General features: G+C 41.3%; 1 protein-coding gene across 7 annotated transcripts in view; it reads left to right on the forward strand.

The window, feature by feature from the left end:
* Positions 1 to 20,274, forward strand: part of LOC144593409 (gamma-aminobutyric acid receptor subunit alpha-4-like) — a 40,263-nt gene extending 19,989 nt beyond the window's left edge. For 6 of the 7 annotated variants that reach the window (XM_078398965.1, XM_078398921.1, XM_078398959.1 and 3 more), the window contains 2 exons: positions 12,211 to 12,470; positions 16,440 to 20,274. In XM_078398965.1, the coding sequence (XP_078255091.1) occupies positions 12,211 to 12,470; positions 16,440 to 16,991 (812 nt within the window). In that variant the 3' untranslated portion in view covers positions 16,992 to 20,274. The remainder of the gene's footprint in view (positions 1 to 12,210; positions 12,471 to 16,439) is intronic. The other variant, XM_078398973.1, reaches the window with a different exon arrangement.
* The last annotated feature ends 550 nt before the right edge of the window (positions 20,275 to 20,824 follow it).

Raw genomic sequence — 20,824 nt, forward strand, 5'->3', positions numbered from 1 at the left:
AGCCAGAGTGTGGTGAAACTGTGGAATTCATTGCCACAGATGGCTGTGGAGGCCAAAATATTGGGTATTTTTAATGCAGAGATTGATCAGTTCTTGATTTGGAAGGGTGTCAAAGGTAACGGGGAGAAGGCAGGAGAATGGTGTTGAGAGGGAATAATAGACCAGCCACAATTGAATGGTAGAGTAGAGTCGATGGGCTGGACGGCCTAATTCCACTCCTATGTCTTATGGTATTATGGCAAGTCTAATTAATCCCAGGCACTATCAGAGGGGTGGAGGTGGGAGAGGGTGGATGGTGGTGATAGAGACAGATCTGGATCGAGGAGGTAAAAAGATGGAGCCAGGTAGGGGGGGGAGGGGATAGGTGGGGGTGAGATAGAGGTAGAGACTGAGGCGGGGAGGACATGAGTGGAACTAGTTCGGGAGGGAATGGGCGAGGGAATGCATGCTATGTGTAAATGAGAGGTGGATGGAACCAGGGGGGGAAGGGGAATGAAACTGGGAGCTGACGTTTGGGGAGGAGGTGGGGGGGGTTAGGTAAAGGGGCAGAGAGATCTTGGGTGGATCAGAAAGAGTGATAAGGAGCGGGTTTGCAGATTACCTGAAAATGGAAAATCCAATGTTCGTGCATTGGCTCCTAGTTTACCTAGGTGGAATGTGATGTGCCGTTCCTCAATCTTACATTTAGTTTCACCCAGGCAAAGATTCACAAGCACCTTTTCCAATCTGGATAATGCATTTGGTGCTTTCAGTGTTGTATCCTCTACATTGGTGAGACCAAGTGTAGACTGGTTGACTGTTTTGGTGTACGTACGCCTTGTCCATAATCACCATCCTGAGCTCCCGGTTGCATGTCATTTCAATTCCCTCTCCCATTCTCACACTGTCACAGGTAACCTGCACCCTGTGAGCTCCTTGCTCTCTCCTTCAGATCCATCGAGGTTCTCCCACCCCCTTTTCTTACCAATCAAAATTTTCCATCTAGTCCTTTAACTAAAGGATATTTTAATATTTATTTCTATCTTTAGTTTTTTGTTCAATCACTTGGTGAATCGATTGGTTGTAAAATGGTGCTTGAATAAAACAGGGTGGAAGTCAACTTGCAGTGAGACTAAAAATAATTCTTAAAGAGAATCAACAGAAAATAAAAATTGCAAGCAAGTTTTGGAACACTGAGTCTTGAATTTGAATATTGTGAACGATTTCAGCAGATAATTGCTTCACCCACAATTTGTGAATCCATTCAGTCTCTTGTGTTTATTTTTATGTGCCTAAACTATTATTGTCACGGCAACCTGACCTTTCTAGTCTGCCTTCTCGTAGATCCCTCAATCAGATTTCATGGAAGATGCTCCGATGTAATCAGTTCTCATTTAAATGTTGTCTAGTCTGTCACGCAGCTATTGAATGGATAGTTATGAATTCAACATGTTGATGTTGAATTAGGTTGAGTTTGGTAAAGTTATTGCCATAAGTCGATCAGGAAGTGGCAGCTATTATTTTCCCCTTTGGGTACGAAAGAAAAAGTGAAGGTTCACTTTTGCTGTCATTATCAATTATTTCCATTTGTTTGCAATCTTCAGAAAGATAAGTGTAGACATTTAGAGGTATAGCATGAATGTAGCACATTTTCCTCATCTCCGTTCTAAATGTTTTAGGTTTGGACTGTCCTCCAGCTGGGGGTTTAAATTTGACAATGCACACATTGTCAGGAGAATAGTAATATAGTACATTTACCCATCCAAAATGGTGTTGAGGCTGAAGAAATCAGAAAGACCCAATGATCATTCCCTTTGTAGTGTTTCCCTATCAAAAAACTCAAAATGTAACATGGCCTACTTAGTATTTCATTAAAAGATTAACAGACTCAAACAAAACCAGCAAAGTGTTCTAATTGTTCAGTTTCTGCATCAGAAATTCAGGTAATTAAAGTGGAAGAGGAGGACACGTCCATCATGGGGAGTTTTTGGAGCTGGCCAACCTCTTGGGTTTGTGTGAGGCCTCACGCAAACTGGAGCAAAAGCACCTTATTACTTCAGATTTTAGACTTTAGAGATAAAGCGCAGAAACAGATCCTTCAGCCACCGAGTCCGCGCCGACCAGTGATAGGACTACCCTACAGATAAGGGACCGTTTACAATTTTACCGAAGCCAATTAACCCACAAACCTGTATGACTTTGGAGTGTGAGAGGAAACTGGAGAAAACCCACTTTCCAAAGGTGTGCAGCTTCTCCAAATTGCGGGATAGAACTAGTGTAAGTGTGATTGCTGGTCGGCCTAGACTAGGTGAGCTGAAGAATCTGTTTCCACGCTGCATCTCTAAACTAAACTAAACTACACTAAATTAAACTAAACTAAACTAAACTAAACTTGACAAAATGAAACTAAACTAAACTAACTAAACTCAACTAAACTATACCTCTGATCCGGGTTCATTCCTGACTTTCAGTGCTTCCTCTGTGGATTTTGCACACTCTCCCTGAGATCGTGTGGGTTTCTTTACCCACATCCTAAATATGTACAGTTTGGAAGGTTAACTGGACACAGCAAATTGCCTGAGTGTAGGTTTAGTTTAGTTTAGAGATACAGTGCTGAAATAGGCCCTTCGGCCCACCGAGTCACACCGACCAGCGATCCCCGCACATTAACACTATCCTACCTGCACCAGGGACAATTTTACACTTAAACCAAGCCAATTAACCTACAAACCTGTACGTCTTTGGGAAGTGGGAGGAAACCAAAGATCTTGGAGAAAACCCACGCAGATCACAGGGAGAATGTACAAACTCCGTACAGACAGCATACGTAGTCAGGATCGAAACCGGGTCTCCGGCGCTGCAAGCGCTGTACGGCAGCAACTGTACCGCTAGGTGAGTGATAGAATCTCAGGGGAGCTAAGAGAATGTCGGGAAGGTAAAAAGTTAAAGGTAGGATTAGTGTAAAAATGAGTGCTTGATGAACAATATGCACATAGTGAACCGAAGGGCCTGTTTCCATGCTGCATCTTTCTGTAAAACTCTGTAAGTTATTTTAGTTTGAATGGCTGAATGCCTGTGGGTTGCACAGAACCATTGGCCACAACAGCAGGATTCAGCCTGCATTGTAGCTCATCCTTGTTTATTTGCCAAATGTTGTTATCTTCTCACTGTGGCCTATTTAATCATCATGACACATTTCCTGAAGCCTAGATTTTCTTCCCACTCTCTTTGTGCCATCTATAAATAAAAAAAAGTCACAATGCTTTGCTGAAATTATACTCTTGTTTTTGTAGTAGTAAATAGGGCGTATTTTTTTCAATTGCTCTTTAGGTTGTTGGTGGATTTGTATAGGACAGGGAGCATACTGATTCTTTCTTCTTTGGATTGTAGTGTTAGTCATCAGCTGTGGTGTTTCAAGCAAATAAGATTTCTGGAATTGGAAAAAAGGCACTGTATGGTGGGTGCATTGCGTTGGAGAATGTCAGTTTACCTCAGTGGTCTGGGTTTAACTCCGTTCCAGACTAATATAAGATAACTGCTGTTGCCTGTAGGCATGTGCGTAAGCTAAGTTTATACATAATTATTTTGGAGAAATCTTTTCCAGTTTAGCACAACACTGGCAGTTTTATTCAGAGAGGCAATCAGGGAGCTTTTTCCTGCAAGTTGACTGTTCTGCATTTGACCTTAAATTGCTTAATGCTGACAATGAATGCCTGGATTGGAGAGTGTTCTGTTTCCTTCCCTGTTAAGAGAATCGCGCTGCAAATTAGAGGATGGTCAATGCAATTGACTCACGTGATAAAAGGTGAATGAGTACGATTGTGTAGTGCACATTTCCAGACAAAGTTAAAGGTCTTGTGCAACAGACATTGTTCAGCCACACAGTTTTGTTGTCTTCTCACAACGGCAGGACAAGTGAAGCAAAGGCCTTTAATGCAAAGGCCTTGAATGACATGTGAAGCAAAGGCCCTGAATTACATGAAACCTTGTGCCTCATGCAACAGTGGAATTCTTGGCAAAGTATTCACAAACAAAACGTGTGTTAGCACGCTGCAAACCATCTGTCTAACTTCGCTTTAGAGACACAGCAATTTCTGGCAAAACAAGTTATCTCCTTTTGTGGGCTTCAATACAGACAGGATGAAAGATACTGTTTATGATCATTTTATGTCCGGTCTATCTCTGTTCGATGGTTTCAGACAGGATATTTAATTTGAGCAAGTCAGACACAAAGGTCGGTGAGAAGATAGAATGATCTGCCAGAGGCGGTAGTTGAGGCAGATAGCATAAGAACATTTTAAAAACATTTTGACAGGGACATGGATAGGAAAGGTTTAGTGGGAGATGGGCAAACATGGGCAAACATAGTGTACATGGGGCATCTTGGTTGGCATGGGCAAGTTGGGCTGTTGGGGCAGCTTCTGTGCTGTATGACTCCATGACTCTAAGTACTTTGCATTTGCGTGAATAAGATTTAATTACGTGTCAACTTAAAAGAGTCTGAAAAGCAGAAACTTCCAATATTTTTCTATGTCTAGACTTAAATGTCTATTTTAGTGATTTTTCTAGTGATTGGCAAGGAATCACCAGCAGGTATGTGACAGAGAACTAACAATTATGTTTTGGGGCGGCTACGTTTCAAAGTGAACGAGCTGATATTGTTGTATGGAAAACTGTTTTTTTCATTTGTTAGACAAAAAGAAGTAAATAGCAGATACATCACTTACCCAACACTCTCCAAAGGTTCAAGATTAATTTTTTTCAACAAAATGTACACTTACGAGTTCATTAGAGCTCACTTGCCATATGCTTATTTTTGGCTGAATTTCATTTGATGCATTATTTTCCACAATAGACAATAGACAATAGGTGCAGGAGGAGGCCATTCGGCTCTTCGAACCAGCACCGCTATTCAATGTGATCATGGTTGATCATTCTCAATCAGTACCCCGTTCCTGCCTTCCCCCCATACCCCCTGACTCCGCTATTATTAAGAGCTCTCAATCATAACTGCGCTTAATCTTTTACCTATGAATTCACAAAGATACCATTAAACAATAGATTTCTATTACAGATATTGCATCCTCTGTAGTTTAGCTGATATTCTCCAAGACCTTTATTCATGTATTGCTCACACTGAGAAGGCAAATTTTTGTTTTAATTATGACTAACAGATTATATATTCAAGGCTGCCCAGGTATTGAAATTAAAATAAAAGCTCTTTTACCACTAATTACTTTGACTATTGTCTGTATGCATGATAAAATAGGAAGTATACATATGCTCGAGTTTCCATTAGTTCACTACAAATTATTGCCTAATTCTGACATTTAATAACATAAAACAGCTTTGGATAAGTTGCACAACTCCAAAATGTAAAAAACTAGACTGCTGCACACTTCACGATGTACAATAGGCTCCAGTATATTTTGATTGAAATGCATTACTGTCAAAGCTTTTCAATCTATTTAAAGCAAATATGTAGAGGATGTTTCAATGAGCAGATAAACGTTTTACAGTAATTATTGCAAAGAATTGTGCCTGATCGAGTTGCTTCACTTAGTATTCGACCAAAAATAAACTAAACTGTAAAAGTACACACACACATGTATACATATGCACGCGCGCGCGCACGCACACACACACACACACACACACACACATGCATCCCCTGTTTGATATGTTCTAAATGTTGCTAAAATCTCAAATGTTTTTCATGGTTAGTTGAGGTGGAACTGGGGGTAAAAGAGGGTGCTGCTTTTTGATTAAGGAGAACATCATGGTAACAATCTGATCTGGCACTATTGAAGGATAGTCCAGTGAAGTTGTATGGGTGGAGCTGAGAAATAAAAAGGATATGATCACCTTGTTGGGATTGCACTATGTGCCCCCAAATAGTCAATGGGAATTAGAGGAACAAAAATGCAGAGGATTGCAGACAGCTGCAAGATTAAGATGGTTGCCAAAGTAGTGGCATTTAACTTTACCATTGTGGACTGGGACTGCTATAGTGCCTAGGGCTTAGATGGGGAGGAATTTGTCAAGCATGTTCAGAAATGGTTTCTCAAAAAATATGTAAAGGGGCCTACAATGTAGAGGGCAAATCTTGACCTACCCACAGGGAATTGGTCAGGGCAAGTGGCTGAAGTGGCAGTGGGTGAGCACTTTGAGACCAGTGACCACAGTTCTATTCAGTTGTCTTGATAAGGACAAGGCTAGTCCATAAATTCAATTTCTCACTTGGGGCAAGGCCAACATTGATGGTATTAGATGAGAACTTTCAAAGGTTGATTGGAGTGGGTAGACACAAAATGCTGGAATAACTCAGCGGGACAAGGAGCATCTCTGGAGAGAAGGAATGGGTGACGTTTCGGATCGAGACCCTTCTTCAGACTGGATTGATTGGAGTGGGTTGTTTACAGGCAAAGGGACATCCAGAAACTGCGATGCCTTTAAAAGTGTGGGCGTGAGAGTTCAAGGTAAGTATGTTCCTGTTGGAGTGAAGGGCAAGACAGATATGAGTAAGACACCCCGGATAATGAGAGAAATTAAGGCTCTGGATAGGAAAAATGAGGCATGAGTCAGGTATAGATAACTGAGCTACCTGGCGAAGTATAGAGTTTGAGAAACATACTTCAGATGGCAATCTTGAGGGCAAAAAGAGGGCATAAGTTAGTTCTGGTAGATAAGAATAAAGAAAATACAGATATTTAAAAAGTATATTAAGGGAAAAAGGATGACTAGAGAGAGAATAGGGCCCTTCAGAAACCAAAGATGTCATCTCTGTGTGAAACTGCAGGAGATGGGCAAGGGCTCAGTGAATATTTCTCCTTTATTTTTACTGCGAAGAAAGACATGTAGACTAGGAAATTTAGGAAAGTTAATGACGATGTTTTGCGGTCAGTCTATAATAAGGTTCTGGACATCCTAATGTGTGTGAAGATAGATACATCCAAGCCTGAATGAATATATCGAAGGGCACCAGGAGAGAAGCTAGAGAAGACATTTCCCTGGCTGAGATATAAGATTCAATGCTAGACATGAGTGTGGTGCCGTATGACTGGAGGGCCTCTATTTAACAGGGGTGCAAAGAAAAATCTGGGAATTATATTTGGTCAGCTGAAGGTACTCAACCTGAAACAGAGGGTGCGCGATCCATTAAATTTCTCCAAGATGTTCCTACAGCATGTTGTTTCATTGGAGCAATTGATTGAGCATGGTATCAGAGTGTGACTCTAGGTAGCTGCACCATTTTAGCTGGCATGATTATATAAAATGAAAAAAAATCATCAAACTTTTATGTAATCCAGATTAATGTCCATGTTATACCAATTTGAATAATTAAGTAAACTATTCTTCAACTGAACATGTCCTGTGCCCAAAGTAAGTTATAAATGCAGACAATAAAATGTATAGGCTCCCTGAATTACAGATTACCTGATTTAAGAAAACCATAACTTGTCATGATTTATGGAATTACAAAAATTCCTAAATTTACAAAACATTTTTTTCAGCCAGGAAAGCTAAAAAATTACAACCATCTTCAGGAGTTCAGAATAGGGATAGCCTCTTGTTAATTCAAAAGCCAACAAGTCTTCAACAAAAAAATGTGTGTGTGTACGCGTGTGTATATATATATATATATATATATATTATATATATATATATATGTGTGTGTGTGTGTGTGTATATATATATATATATATATATACACATATATATATGTGTATATATATATATATTTACAGTATATGTATATATGTATGTATATATATGTGTGTGTGTATATATATGTGTGTGTGTGTTTGTGTGTATTTAAGAATGGCAGCTGCCAGCACACAGTGGGAGACCACTTATGAGATTTGTTACAATATCACATTAATGATTTGGATGAGGGGATTGAAGGCTTTATGGTGAAGTTTGTGGATGATCCAAAAATAGGTGGAGGGGCAGGTAGTGTAGAGAAAGCAGGGACTCGGCAGAAGGACTTGGATAGATTGGGAAAGTGGGCAGTGAAGTGGCATATGGAATATAGTGTAGCAAAGTGTGGAGTCATGCATTTTGGTGATAGGAATAAAGGCGTAGATTATTTTCTAAGTGGGGAGAGAATCCAGAAATTCGAGGTGCAAAGGGACTTGGGAGTGCTGGTGCAGGGTTCCCAAAACGTTAATCTGCAAGTTGAATCAGTAGCAAGGAAAGCAAACGCAATGCTAGCTTTTTTTTTTCCGAGAGGGCTGGTATACAAAAACAGGGACGTAATGGTGAGGCTCTATAAGGTGCTGGTCAGGCTGCATTCGGAATGTTGTGAGCAATTTTGGGCACCATATCTGAGGAAAGGATGTGTTGGCTCTGGAGAGGGTTCAGAGGAGGTTTACAAGAATGATCTGAGGAATGAGTAGGGTAACATATGATGAGCGTTTGACGGCATCAGGCCTATATTCGCTGGAATTTAGAAGAATGAAGGGGGACCTCATTGAAACGTACAGGATTATGAATGGCTTGGACAGAGTGGATGTGGAGAGGATGTTTCCACTAGTGGAAGAGTCTAGGATTAGAGGATATAGCCTCAGAATTAAAGGACGTTCTTTTAGGAAGGAGTGAGGAGGAATTTCTTTAGTTAGAAAGTGATGAATCTGTGGAATTCTTTGCCACAGACGGCTGTGGAGGCAAAGTCAGTGGATATATTTAAGGCAGAGATAGATTCTTGATTAGTACGGGTGTCGGAGGTTATGGGGAGATGGCAGGAAAATGGGGTTGGGAGGGAGAGATAGATCAGCCATGATTGAATGGCGGAGTAGACTTGATGGGCCAAATGACCTAATTCTAGTCTTATCACTTATGATCTTATGATCTTAGGATTTGCTTTGGAAGCTGAGAAGGCTTTTTTTTTTTTACACTTGTGAAGTATTTTATCAAACAATGTAAAATCCATTGATACTTAAAGAGCATCTAAGCTAACCAATGGATGTTGGACATTGTGATAGTGTATCATTTTAAATTATACAGGGGAAGGCAGTAAATAAATGTTAATGGAAATCTATGTGTAGAAAGGAAATGCAGACAAAATGTGCAGGAAGGAACTGCAGATGCTGATTTATACCAAAGATATTTATTCACAAAATGCTGGAGTAACTCAGCAGGTCAGGCAGCATCTCAGGAGAGAAGGAATGGGTGACGTTTCGGGTCGAGACCCTTCTTCAGACTGATGTCAGGGGGGCGGGACAAAGGAAGGATATAGGTGGAGACAGCAAGATAGAGGGAGATCTGGGAAGGGGGAGGGGAAGAGAGGGACAGAGGAACTATCTAAAGTTGGAGAAGTCAATGTTCATACTGCTGGGCTGCAAGCTGCCCAAGCGAAATATGAGGTGCTGTTCCTCCAATTTCCAGTGGGCCTCACTATGGCACTGGAGGAGGCCCATGACAGAAAGGTCAGACTGGGAGTGGGATGGGGAGTTGAAGTGCTCAGCCATCGGGAGATCAGGTTGGTTAAGGCGGACTGAGCGAAGATGTTGAGCGAAACGATCGCCGAGCATGCGTTTGGTTTCGCCGATGTAAAGAAGCTGACATCTAGAGCAGCGGATACAATAGATGAGGTTGGAGGAGGTGCAGGTGAACCTCTGTCTCACCTGGAAAGACTGTTTGGGTCCTTGGATGGAGTTGAGGGAGGAGGTAAAGGGACAGGTGTTGTATCTCGTGCGGTTGCAGGGGAAAGTGCCCAGGGATGGGGTGGTTTTGGTAGGAAGGGACGAGTTACGGAGGGAACGGTCTCTGCGGAATGCAGAAAGGGGTGGGGATGGGAAGATGTGGCCAGTGGTGAGGTCCCGTTGTAGGTGACGGAAATGTTGGCGGATGATTTGTTGGATACGCTGGCTGGTGGGGTGGAAGGTGAGAACGAGGGGGATTCTGTCCTTGTTATGAATGGGGGAGGGGGAACAAAAGCGGAGCTGCGAGATATAGAAGAGGCCCTAGTGAGAGCCTCGTCTATAATGGAAGAGGGGAAGCCCCGTTTCCTGAAGAATGAGGACATCTCTGATGCCCTAGTGTGAAACACTTCATCCTGGGCGCAGATGCAAGGGAATTGGGAGTAGGGGATAGACTTTTTGCAGTAGACAGGGTGGGAAGAAGTTTAGTCCAAATAGCTGTGTGAGTCAGTGGGTTTATAGTAGATATCAGTCTGTCTCCTGTGATGGAGATGGTGAGGTCCAGAAATGGTAGGGAGATGTCGGAGATAGTCCAAGTATATTTAAGAGCAGGATGGAAATTGGTAGTGAAGTGTATGAAGTCAGTGAGTTCTGCATTGGTACAAGAGGTAGCACCAATGCAGTCGTCGATGTAGCATAGGTAGCGGTGTACGCCCGGAACAAGGATTGTTTGACGTACCCGACAAAATGGCAGGCATAGTGTCCATAGCTACGCCTCTGGTTTGGAGGAAGTGGGAGGATTCAAAGGAGAAGTTGTTGAGGGTAAGAACCAGCTCTGCTAGGCGGAGGAGAGTGTTAGCAGATGGGGATTGGCTGGTTTTACGGTCGAGGAAGAAACGGAGGGCTTCAGGACCTTCCTTGTGGGGGATGGAAGTGTAGAGTGACTGGACATCCATGGTAAAGATGAGGGAGTGGGGGCCTGGGAACCGGAAGTTATTGAGGAGACGGAGAGCATGTGAGGTGTCTTAGACAATAGGTGCAGGATAGGCCATTCGGCCCTTCGAGCCAGCACCACCATTCAGTGTGATCATGGCTGATCATTCTCAATCAGTACCCCATTCCTGCCTTCTCCCCATACCCCCTGACCCCGCTATCCTTAAGAGCTCTATCTAGCTCTCTCTTGAAGGCACTTGGATGTAGGTGGGGAGGGATTTGACCAGGGGGGATAGGATGGAGTCAAGGTAGGTGGAAATAAGTTCAGTGGGACATGAGCAGGCAGAAACATTGGGTCTGCTGGGAGATTTCTGTTTATGGATTTTAGGTAGAAGGTAAAATCGGGCCATGCGGGGCTGGGGAACGATAAGTTTGGAGGCATTAGAGGGTAGAGCACCGGAAATGGTGAGGTCTGTGATGATGTTGATGATTAAGGTCTGGTGTTCATCGGTGGGATCATGGTCCAAGGATAAGTAGGAGGAGGTGTCTGAGAGTTGTCGTCTGGCCTCGGTCCGGTAGAGGTCAGCACGCCAGACTACCACAGCACCTCCCTTGTCAGTGGGTTTGATGACTAAGTCAGGGTTGTTGCAGAGTGAGTGGAGGGCTGCACGTTCAGGAGGGGAGAGGTTAGTGTGAGTCAGGGGAGTGGAGAATTTGAGGCGGTTAATGTCCCGCCGGCAGTTGGAGATGAAAAGTTCTAGTGAGGGTAGTTGGCCAGCCGGGGTAGTCCAAGAGGAGGGGGTCTGCTGGAGACGGGAGAACGGGTCATCACTGGGGGGTGAGGACTCCTTCCCATGGAAAAAGGCTCGGAGGCGGAGACAACGGAAGAAGAGTTCCACATCATGACGGACCCGGAACTCGTTGATGTGAGGGCGGAGGGGAACAAAGGTGAGGCCTCTGCTGAGGACAGACACTTTCCCCTGCAACTGCAGGAGATGCAACACCTGTCCCTTTACCTCCCCTCTGAACTCCATCCAAGGACCCAAACAGTCTTTCCAGGTGAGACAGGTAAGGGGGGCGGGACAAAGGAAGAAGGGTCTGAAGAAGGGTCTCGACCCGAAACGTCACCCATTCCTTCTCTCCTGAGATGCTGCCTGACCTGCTGAGTTACTCCAGCATTTTGTGAATAAATACCTTCGATTTGTACCAGCATCTGCAGTTATTTTCTTACTATACCAAAGATATAATCAGGGATATATACCAGAGATGCTCCCTGTCCCGCTGAGTTACTCCAGCTTTTTGTGTCTATCTGAGGAAATGCAGACGCTGGTTTGAAGAAGGGTCCTGGCCTGAAACATAACCCCTCCCTTTTCTCCAGAGATGCTGCCTGACCCACTAAATTACTGCAGCACTTTGTGTCTAACTTCATGTAAATCAACCCTGATTGAAATACTTATATTCTGACATGGTAAAACTGGTTTGTGGACAGTTTTAAGAATGGAACTCTTTCAAAATCCAAGGACTCCCATCATTTGATTCAAAAGAATAGCTTATCTGTTCATAGTATAAAATGTACCTGAATAATTTTGATATGTCTGAGTGCATTATGCCTGTTGATATTTCTCTCCAAGAAAATAATTTATCTTCTCTATTAAAGGTATAACAACAGTTCTAACCATGACGACACTGAGCATCAGTGCCCGACACTCCTTGCCAAAGGTTTCCTATGCCACAGCCATGGACTGGTTCATTGCAGTTTGCTTTGCCTTTGTGTTCTCTGCTCTGATCGAATTTGCTGCCGTTAACTACTTCACCAACTTACAAGATGAGAAAGCCCAAAAAAGGGCAGCCAAGTCTTCAGGTCTATCTCCACCTTCCCTGATAAAAACTGTCTCTGTCTCAGAGAATGCTCTTCAGGTAATCATTAGCTACTATAATAATGCGTAATGGTAAAGACAGTGTGTGTGTTCATTTTTCAGCAATAATAATAACAATAATTTTCATACCGAGTCAAGCTTGCATGATGAAATGTTGTTGCTGTTTCATCTTGACAAACATCCTCTCAGTGAGCAGCTGATCAGTATGGTCAGGGAAGGGGCCAGATTAAGGGGCTATTCGGAGTCCCTTAATTTAGTACATTTTTGAAGTTCTTTTAAATACTAAACAAAAGCATTTCGGATATAATAATTTTACACAAAAGAAAACTGCTGGTGCAACTCAGCAGGTCAAGCAGCATCTGCGAATGTAACGGGATGCTTGATTAGACTCTTGCTAACTTCTAGTTCTTCCAACTGTTTGTTCTTTGCTCGGGTTCACACAAAATACACACACAAGCCCGCACAAAACACACAAACACGTGCGCACATGTGTACACACACACACACACACACACAAAACACAAACACACATGTACACACATACATACAATTACCCATTCAGGGCAATGCTTGAGCATTTCAGTGGTGCAGCTGGTAGAGCTGCGGCCTCACAGCACCAGACACCCGGCTCTGATCCTGACTTTGGGTGCTGTCTATGTGGAGTTTACACACTGTTTCCTCCTGGTTCATCGGATTCTTCCAACATCGCAAAGAGGAGAGGGTTTGTAGTCTAATTGGCATCTGTATAATTGCTCCGAATGTGAAAGTGAAATAACATAGAAGTAGTGTGAATGGGTCGTCGATGGTCAGCATGGAGTCGGTGGGCCGAAGGGCCTATTTCCATGTGGTATCTTTCAATCTTTCAACCAATCCCCTTAAACCTCTTTCCTCTCAACTCAAACCTATGCCCTCTAGTTTTGGATACTCTTACCATGGAAAAGCATTTCCTATCTATTCAATTTTTACCTCGTAATTGTATATGCATCTATCATGTCACCTCTCAGCCTCCTTTGTTTGAGTAAAATCTATTCTATCTAATCTCTTTATAACTCAAGCCCTCCAATTTAGGTGACTCTCTACTGCAATCTCTCTTGCTAATCATAGCAAGTCCACAGTTGGTAAATTAAAATCAATCACATAATCTTTGTCCCGCATTCCCAGAATTATTCATGTTAGCAAGTATAACAAGTATAAGGGGGTATGGTGAGAAGGCAGGAACGGGGTACTGATTGAGAATGATTAGCCATGATCACATTGAATGGCAGTGCTGGCTCGAAGGGTTGAATGGACTCCTCCTGCACCTATTGTCTATTGTTTATTGTCTATAAGAGGTTGAAGGAAAATTTACGCAGTATTGCACCATTCATTTCAATTGAATTCATTTAAATTCTGCAATTGAAAGCTGTTCACTGCCTTATGATTGAAAATGTTGAAAATGTAAAACTGACATGGACTCGTCATGTCTAACAAATGATCAGAAATCACCAGTAGCTGAGGAAACAATTCCAAAAGTGCAATTTAACTGATTAGAAACACTGCAACCTTAGAAAAGCAGAAAGAACTACGATGGTCAGCCTCATGGAGATCAGTTGGCTTTACTTGGCATCTTTTAGCCTTTCTGAACATCTTCAAAACAAAAATCTCTTCTTCAAATCTACTGATGATTTCTCACCAATTTGACCAATTCTGGTGAGGAAATATCAAAAGCTTTTACGAACCAAGGTTGACGGTGATTGCTTTAAACCTGATTTGGCATGTCCTTTTCTTATCTCAGGTCTCTTCCCCCCCCCCCCCCCCCCCCCCCACCTACTTTCAGTCTGAAAAAGGGTCTTGACCCGAAATGTCACCCATCCTTTTTCTTCAGAGTTGTTGCCCGACCCGCTGAGTTACTCCAGCACTTTGTGTCTGTCTATGGCAAATCCATGTTGGGTTTGAATACTCAACATTGTCAGTCATAAAATAAGGTAGTCGGACAGACTTCAATTGCAGAATGGTGCAAAACTGTGTACCTTTTACGTATCTGGGTCTCAGTAATGCACTTTTGGAGCAATGTAATTGCATCTCCACCATGGGACCGCAATTATAAAATTAGTAGTACCACTTACAAATCATGGCAATAGAAATGTGGAATACATCAATTTGTGAAGGGAGAGATTCAAATTTGGATTTAAGCACTGATCAAGCTTGAGAACAATGGCTTCTGCGCATCCTCAACCATTTAGTTCCATTGGATCAAAAATGATATGGTGAGAAAAATGCTGACCAATATTTGTACACAAGTTGATCGTCGATAATCAAAGATCACTACCTCACACATTTCAAGTAAGAACCATTTCTATAATCTCGCGATAGTGATCAAGAATAGAGACTTTGGCCAGCTTAAATACCTTCTATGGGATGAGGTAAATTAGATTAGTGCGGCATGGTGGCGCAGTGGTAGAGTTGCTGTTTAAGGCGCCAAAGACCCGGGTTCGATCCTGACTACGGGTGCTGTCTGTACGGAGTTTGTACATTCTCGCTGTGACCTGCATGGGTTTCCTCTCACACTCCAAAGATATACAGGTTTGTAGGCTAAAGATAGACACAAAATGCTGGAGTAACTCAGCGGGACAGGCTGCATTTCTGGAGAGAAGAAGTGGGTGACGTTTTGGGTCGAGACCCTTCTTCAGACCTTCCTACACAGGTTTTCTTCTACATTATGTTCCTTCCTACACAGGTTTGTAGGCTAATTGGCTTTGGTTAAATGGTAAATTGGCCCTCGTATGTTAGTGTGCGGGAATCGCTGGTCGGCACGGACTCGGAGGGACGAAGGGCCTGTTTCCGCACTGTATCTCGAAAGAAAAAACTAAAAGAAAGACCAGTGATCGCTCTGGGTTGAACTTTGGAGAGTCATAATGTGTAAACTCCAGATAAATACCAAACAAATGTGCACACAGTTGGCATTTTTTACATGTAAAATAATTTCCTTTCTCTAAATACAATCAGCCCACAAAATGATCTGGACGACCGATATTCAAAAGCAGTATTTGATGAGCTATTCCCAACCATTCCTCGGGATAAACATCACGGTTCTGCTTGGTTCCTGGATGAAATAGTCAGCTGTGGGTTGGAGTTCTTTGTTATGAAATGCCGCTGATCCACTGCAATAATTGCTTGGTAGTGAGTTTTGTTCCAGGGAACATTGCTATAAATAGGCCAGTATCCTCTATGGGATCTTTGGGATTTGAGTTCTTTTCTTCAAAGCGTTGAAACAATGTTTTGGAGCGTTTGGTTCTCCAGAGATTGCGGCTGAGAAAACAGATCCTTCAAAATTTCTAATTAATTGTTTGGCCATTCCAAATGAACAACCAGCAATGGAGAAAATGAGACCAAAAAGTATTGCAACTGCAACAAAGTGCTGGATGAATCCAAACGGGTTTGTGGAGGGAATGGGCAGGCGATGTTTCAGGTTTGGACCTTTCTTCTGAGGAAGGGTCCCAACCTGAAACATCGATTTTCCATTCTCCCCACAGATGGAGTAACATGGTGGCGCAGCGGAAGAGTTGCTTTCCTACAGTGCCAGAGACGTAGGTTCGATCTTGACTACAGGTGCTGTCTGTATGGAGTTTGTACGTTCTCCCCGTGATTACATAGGTTTTCTCCAGGTGCTCTGGTTTCCTCCCACACTCCAAAGACGTTAATTGTCTTTGTTAAAATTGACCCTCGTGTGTAGGATAATTCCAGGGATTGTGGAACATTGGTCGGCGTGGACTCGGTGGGCCGACTGGCCTGTTTTCCACGCCGTATCACTGTATTACTAAACTAAACTAAAAAGATCCTTCCTGATCCATTGAGTTCCTCCAGCATTTTGTGTTTAACGTTTCTAGTATCTGCAGTTGCTTCTGCCTCTAAATATTATTACTGTATTGTACATAAAATCAATTGCAAATAACCACAACCAATAATGCCAAAATTCTGAAACTTTGTACTTTCTGCTACTGAATTATTGTCTTTCTGTCTTCACCCATAGCAACCTGATTCAAATGGCAATTTAAGGAAAAGAATGAACTTCTTGGCGCAATCAGACATTCTGAGTAGTAAGAGAGATTACCTGGGGAATGATAGCATGAATTTGAAACTGAGACCTACTATAATTGGACAGGTTCCGCTGTCATGTATTCCACCTTCCTCTTCTATGCCAAGTCCCAGTTTATTTAGAGCCACCCATACATCCCCTACCATACTTTCAATGAGAAGCACTCCACCACCACCTCCTTGCACCCCCACCATCGCTTCAATGAGACCAACGCCTGTTCATCGCAGTGGAGCAACACTTGAACAGAGCCTGCCTGCATCAAGACTATTTGGACCAGCCCAAAAGCATTCTTCACCCACCACCACCATCCCCACCACCATGGCTGCCCCAGCCCCTCCTCCAGCTTCACCTGCAAGTGCTGGAACCAGCAAAATTGACAAGTACGCTCGTATACTTTTCCCGGTAACATTTGGTGCATTTAACATGGTTTATTGGGTGGTCTACCTCTCAAAAGACACCATGGAGAAAGCAGAAAATGAATTGTAAATTTACCACTACAGAAAAAAAAAATTAACTGTTGGAAAAGGTCATTATTGATAAAATAATGCAGGGGTTTCATTTAAGGCTCATTAGTCTGATGTACGAACAGCAACATTCTCGGTACTGCTTGGTTTTAAATGAACAGTGTTCTGTTTTTCTCTCTCGTTGTCTCTCTCTCTCTCTCTCATGCACGCACACAAGCACACACACGCACATAAGCACACACGTAAGCACACACACGCACATAAGCACACACGTAAGCACACACACGCACATAAGCACACACGTAAGCACACACTGGCACACAAACCCGCACACATATGCACTGACACTGACACTCATCATAAATGAGGACAGATTTGGGTTCCTGGTTTATTCTTCTTCCCCAATATCATGATTTGCCTCAGTATCAAAAACTAGAAGGCTGAATGTAAGTACTTGACGATGATCACCAATGGCAGGTATGGGTGCAGCATGAAGAATAGATCATCATCAGATGATTGAGACACATCTGCATTCAAGAAGAAAAATTGGAAATTCTGAAAGTACACAACTAGTTCACTAGTCTCTGCAGTAGAAATTACAACTTAATATTACCATCAGACACCAGACCCCTTCATCAGAAGTGAGGTCCTCATTTCTATTTTCATGCCTAGATTCAAGTGACATTAAAAGTGAGTTAATAATTTCTGAAACTTCTGCTCAACTGATTAAATTTCCCGTGTTTGTGAAACATATTTTTAATGCCTGATGGCCTTTTTTCTAGATCGTCCACAATATAACGAAGATAAGTAATTTACCTTTATTGGTATTTTTGTAACAACCTAATTTTCAAATTATATTTTGTTTCAAGATTTATTGGGAAAATCCAAGAAAACTTTAATGAGTGGGCTTGTTTCTAATGGTCGTAAAAGTGCCTGCGGAGTCTCAATGGAAATGCAATAGAGCTAAAATAAGGATGTATTCAGTGACAGCGAACCAATGTTCACCTAGCACCAGATAAGAGACACAAGCTTCAAGCAAGTACCAAATATAGAAACAGTGAAACCACAAGAACAAGACAAAACGTTCAATACCTACATGATCTGGACCCCTAATGCTTCCATCCCATGAATTCAAGCTGCACCAAAATGCCACATGAAAGCAGTTGATTGCATTATTGAAGATATATTTTTCCACAGCTGAATCCACACTTCTCTTTGTGGATTGAGAATGTGAACGAAATAAATAAAGAATGAAGAGGAGATGGCAATAAAACAATATAAAGCAGATAACCTGAACTAAAACACAGAAAATGCTGGAAAGTCTGAGCAGGTCAGGCAGCATCTGCGGAAAGAGAGAGAGTCCATGTGTCAGGTCAGCAATCCTTCATTATAGCCGGGAAAGAGAGATGAAAATTAGTTTACAGTAGGGGAGAAGGTGGGGAAGGATGACAATGATAGGATGAGTTGAATTAGTTCAATGGGAGCACGGTGAAACTGGCTGCAGAAATGATGTTTTCAAAAATAATTTTGGTCCTATTTTGTCGAACCAGGAGGAGAAACCAAAATGTCCAGTTTTGCTTGAGATGTTTTCATGGGGTTTGTAGTCTCTAGTTCCACAATTAAATTTACTTCCCAGAAGTTATATTTACCTCTATTAATTAAAATTTTATAAAAATATATAGATATGAATATAAAAGGCGTTTGTGCTTTGCATTCATGTCAGTATTTCCTTTAAAGTTATGAAAATTAGAAAGAAACCACGCTCATTTTTTTTTCCTTGTGCCTTTCAGTATGTTGAGGATCTAAGTCATTTTTTCTCTCCTGGGCATTCTCTCCAACAAGAACAGGTTCGCTTTTCTTTGCAATCTCCTAAGTACCAGAATAATGCTTCCCTTCGGTATCATACATAATTACCTTCTATCAGCATTTCTTACATTGTTTAAGATGTCTAGCATAGTATCATAGTTCCTAAATTTGAATAGGTTTTCAATAAGCATGTTGTATATCTGTCCTATAAAATTACCATTCCAAACCAAAGAGAGCAGCTACTGAAATAATTGCTAAACTTAAAGATAAAATTTAACAGTAAATTCTAAATTCACTTACCATTTATTTGTACATTGTTTCGATGTAAATAGATAAATGCAGGAATAGTGTTGGTACTTTAGGACAAAAGGAAGCAATATCTTTCTGATAAATATTGTTTGAGTAGACTAATGATGTTAAATGTCTGTGGAATATCTTAAATTTTAATCAAAAACACCAATCATTCACATTTCGGAGGGCCCAAGGAGCGACAATGATGTTTTCAGTCCATTGGGTCACTTTGCACAATGGATGTGTATTGGTTATTTGTTCATTGTGTATGATCTCAATACTGGTATATGTTTGGTTTCTGCTCAAATTATTAGGTACTGCAAAAAAAAAAGGGAAGTAACTGAAACACCAATGGGACATTATCTTGATTCTGCCTGTCAACACTTTGACAGAATTCAAGATTGCAAAGGTTATGGTGAGAACCTGTGAACAAAGAGTAATAACGTAATTACATGTCTGTAATTGTGTGGAACATCCAATTCCAATTCCAATTCTTGCTTTAGTGTTGTATGTCCCTTGACGAATACATAGCTATGTTGCAAAGTTGTTAGGTTGTGCTATTGATTGATGTCTTGTGCAAATGTGATATTTGATTGTACATACAATATATAGATATTTTAAATAAATACATTATAACATAAGAAAATATGTAACATTATTGATAATTAATGGATATTTTCATGCTCAATCTCTGCTAATTCATTCATTTAATTTCAGTCATTAAAGAACTATTTTCTGTAATCTCTTTTGCATTCCTTCTATTTACGATCCAAAGTTTTCATATATATTAAATAAATGTGTGCCTCACTGTTATCTACCTTCTAATGGAGCCCCTGCAAAAAATAAAGATTAGTGTGTGAATAAAGTATTTAAAAATGCTTATGCTCTTATAGCTAACAATGTCAGGCCCCTTATTTCTTATTTGATTGATGTAAAATTATATTTTATAGACTTTGTATAACGTTAGTTATAGTTTGGATAGTTATATTGGGAAAAAATGTAATGTGGACATGCATATTTTCATGATTTAATTGTGTTCATTGAAAGTAATACTGGATAAATCTGTTCATTGAATAATTTATTAGCTGGTCAATAACTGCAGGCCCTAGACCAATGTTAATTTGCAAGCAAAAAAAAAATTCCAACATCCATGTTATTTAACTTTTGGCTCATGACTTAAAATGCCAATGGTTTATTAAAGCAATATTCTGACCTTAGTGAATTTCTCTATGTATGTGTGAATGTTGTCAAAGATGCCGCCGTTTTTGAGGGACGAGCTGTCTTGTAGTCAGAAAAAACCCAATTATCAGCAGTAACTGAATCTTTCTGCTGCTTCTCTTCCTGGACACTTCAGCGGTAATTAGATACTTGCTACCTTCAAAACGAAGGGTTTGAAATACACTGGAACATGCCAAGAATAATATGGTACTGCATGGATAAATAAAGAACAAAAAATATATATTTCTAAGAACTCAGGTTACATGGATTGATATAGCAGCAGGTTTTCTTCATTTTTTTTCCTGACCTGAACTTATTTGCCTTGCACCTAGCATGGAAGAACATTGGATGGAGAGGATCATGCATTCAAAATACATCTTAGAATTTTAAGAGTGGAAGAAATATCAGATGAATTTTGTTATGGGTGTTTCATCTTGCTCAGCTAATTTTGATTTTGCAATTTAACTACACTGAACACAAGTACAATAACACAAATGACTAATCTTTGAAAGGGATCATTGGAATATTCTAACTTTCATT

The sequence above is a fragment of the Rhinoraja longicauda genome, chromosome 1, assembly GCF_053455715.1.
Source record: "Rhinoraja longicauda isolate Sanriku21f chromosome 1, sRhiLon1.1, whole genome shotgun sequence".
Taxonomy (NCBI): domain Eukaryota; kingdom Metazoa; phylum Chordata; class Chondrichthyes; order Rajiformes; family Arhynchobatidae; genus Rhinoraja; species Rhinoraja longicauda.